At 35.3% G+C, this 3,336-nt stretch overlaps 1 protein-coding gene across 1 annotated transcript; it reads right to left on the bottom strand.

The window, feature by feature from the left end:
- Positions 1–320: 320 nt before the first annotated feature.
- Positions 321–2,904, bottom strand: LOC143577094 (putative WRKY transcription factor 12). Its single transcript, XM_077061029.1, has 2 exons — positions 2,277–2,904; positions 321–665 (listed from the first exon to the last, which is right to left on the bottom strand). Exons 1-2 carry the CDS (start codon positions 2,714–2,716, stop codon positions 488–490), a joined length of 618 nt encoding a protein of 205 aa, XP_076917144.1. The 5' UTR covers positions 2,717–2,904; the 3' UTR covers positions 321–487.
- Positions 2,905–3,336: the final 432 nt, after the last annotated feature.

Raw genomic sequence — 3,336 nt, 5'->3', positions numbered from 1 at the left:
CAGTTTGACCAATGAATCTCGCAACCCGAGCGTAGCCTACCCCTATAATTTCTTTCAAGTTTTGACAGAGTTCCGTCGTTTGAAATGGCAAGCCTTAATAGTGTCAGACATCCGCCAAATTACATCGCACAACTAATGTCTTCAACGCATGTTTGAAACACAAGTGAGAACAAATCAAAGTTAGAATTTGAATATCTATAAGCTTTTAGTCCTTGATTTATCTAAACTAACATAATTTTGTATTTTAGCAGTCCTTTATCACATAATACAAATAAAATATGAAGATATAGGTACACATACAATACAACATCAAATTTCATGATATGGATTGGGTTTGAGTAGCTTAAACTGGTATATTTTAATTACTAAATAAAGATATAAGTTTAATTAGAAACTTAAACACAAAGGATTACAAGAAATAAAGCATTGTGAATTTAATCATCTAAATAGCTAGCTTGTGTAGGCTTTATTTATTTTCCAACTTTAGCTAGCAAGAAGAATAGATTTGCATTTGAGTCAAAATATGCTCGAAATTATCGGTAGATTTCTCGATCGGGTGTGTATGTGTTCCTTCATAAGTCGTCACGACGACTCCCTCATCCTTAGATAGCCTTTGAACTTGTTTCTTCACGTTACATCCTTGATACGTACATCGATAATAGCTCCTGTATTAATAATCATACACAAATATTAATTAGTAATAATAAAATGTATAACTTTCTAAAGAATACGTGTTTAATCTATAAATGGGAAGTGAAATTCTAAAGAAAACTTATTTTAGGTATATGTACATGTTAGTGTTTATTTTATATATTTTTTGTTTTATGCCATGAAATACATCAAAACTATTTCGTGTATCTTTTTTTTTAATAACGTTTGGAACTACCCCGAGCGAATCTTTCTGAGACTGGATGCAAACTGTCTATACTGATTTTGACGTTACAGGCCTGACTCACCCGAGGATGCCATCATAAAGGAAAACTTGTTTGAATGGGGTTTCGAATATAAGACTTGTAAGATCACGAGTCTTAACCATCGCCCGCATACTATATTGTGTATCTATTCTATGTTTATGATCCATTTAATTTCGAATGCGTTAGATAAATTATATGAATTGATTTCCACCCTCATGCAAACTTCTGTTTATGCATGCACATGTATGTCTGTACATGTAGTGGTATGTATATATCTATATATGGCATATATATATATATATATATATATATTGTACCACACGTTTAAGTATAGATAAATAATTATTTATATGTAAAACCATGTAGAAGATAAATCATGGAAACAATATTTTATTCAAAGATTATGAGCAACAACCACATGCGAGCGTACCAACTAAAGTTTAATGATTTGAATTTAAGAAGTAAAGTTTAAACATGAGTTTTAATTAATGCTAAACATGATATAGATTAAAGATACCGTTTTAATTTTTAACAATCAAAAGGTAATTGAAAGAGGGTAGTTAAGATGAATATAAAGTTGTTTCTAATTGTGTCCCTGAATTCGACCCTTCTCCTACATTTGAACGCCCATTGAAAGAGTTGCGATGAAGAGGACTACTTAAATGAAGACTAGCCTTATTTAAAAAACATGAGTCATGGCGGACGAGTTTTGAGAGAGAGAGAGAGAGAGAGATTAAATCCATGGGAAGAGAGAGGGATTAATGGGTAGCTAACGTGGAGGCTAGTACCCCCCCCCCCCATCTTCAAGGATGAAAAAGCTCTAATAGAGACTCATGGATCACCATAAGGTCATTATGATAGTGGAAAACAAATATCAATCGTGATTTGATGTGAAGGAAACAGAAACATATTAAGAGAGCATGAGAGAGAGAGAGACGGGGGAGCTAAACTATATCTGTGAGAGTGGGGGAGGAGGTGGTAGCTAACATATTGGCTAATCGCCCCCCCCCCCCCCCCAACCCCAACACACACACATAGGGACGAAGAAGGTCTAACCGAGATTCATGACTCACCATAAACCATCTTGGTAGAGGAAAAAAGTTTCGGATCATGGTCTGATGTGGAAGAAAGAGAAACGGACTAGCCAGAATATCCGAGATAGATACATATTGGGAATTCCGTCAGGAAAGAAAGATAACGACTGAGATTGTCAATAGATGGAAGAGAGAGAAAGTAGTCGGTTATACAATTTCTTAGATAACAACCCGACTTGGATGGAACACGGGAGTCACAAAATCTCTTTTATTTTCACAAAACATAACATAGAATCAATAATCTTTTCAAGGAACAAAAAAACCAAACCTTGGAAACTTGTTGTTCTTAACAGCTTTTTGACCGTACTTTCTCCATCTATAACCATCATCAAGGATATCCACTTGACTCCTAGTCTGAAACGCGCACTTAGGTTTCCGTATCTTCTTATCACCTTTCTTAACATGAACCTTACCCGACCCGGACCCAGATCCCGATGCAGAGTTCAAATCATTTCCTTCACTATTACCAAAGCCACTAGTAGTTGGAGACACGTGTTCCAACCCTACTTCCGCCGAGCTGCAATTAAGTTGTTTCATTAAACCATGATCAATATCCTCTAAGTGATGGTAAGTACTATTGTTGTAGTTTTTATTATTATTATTGTTGTTGTTGTCTGTCATTAAGTTCAAAGACAGATGTGATGAAACAACAGTTGGTGAAGATGGAGAGGATGAGTTGTAGGGAAACACAGGGGCAAAGTTGTCCATTTTAGAGAGAGAGAGAGAGAGAGAGAGAGAGAAGAATAAGAGAGACGTGTGAGATTTATGAAGTGTGGTTTGTGGTATGAGGAAGAAGAAAATATGGGAGGAAGAAAGGTATTATAAAGGTAGCTGAATTAATTAGTATTAATTTGTTTTGAATAAAGAGAGGCGGCTGTTTACATTAAATCAAATCAAATTAAAAAAAAAGTGTTATGAACTTATGATATAAGTTATATAACTATAAATATCTGCCATTTATAATGTGGTGTAGTGGTAGAAAATTTGAGTTTAAAGCCGTCTTCGAAAATTTAAATGTGTCAGTCGAGCCGATATACAAGGCCCGTCGGTCCTAACGAGTAAAGAAATAAAAAGGCCCGTAGGCACAATACCTCAAATGGATTATACGTATAAAAAAAGATTTGGTTCAATATGCAATAAGAGGATTAAGGCTTATCTGTTTTATAAAAGAAATTGAAATATATATAAAAAATTTGTGCCCTCGGAATTAAGTGCCTTGGCCGGCGCAAGTGGTTTCCTTGGAACTGGAGATGACTAAGAGGCGCTTAAGGGTTCCAAATGACGGGTTGAGCCAGTTGATGGTGACATTTTGCTATTGGGTCACATAG

This window comes from Bidens hawaiensis, unplaced genomic scaffold (genome assembly GCF_021521415.1).
Source record: "Bidens hawaiensis isolate Kalapana, Puna unplaced genomic scaffold, B.hawaiensis_p1.1 tig00028461_1, whole genome shotgun sequence".
NCBI lineage: Eukaryota > Viridiplantae > Streptophyta > Magnoliopsida > Asterales > Asteraceae > Bidens > Bidens hawaiensis.
This window is presented reverse-complemented; position numbering and strand designations above follow the sequence as displayed.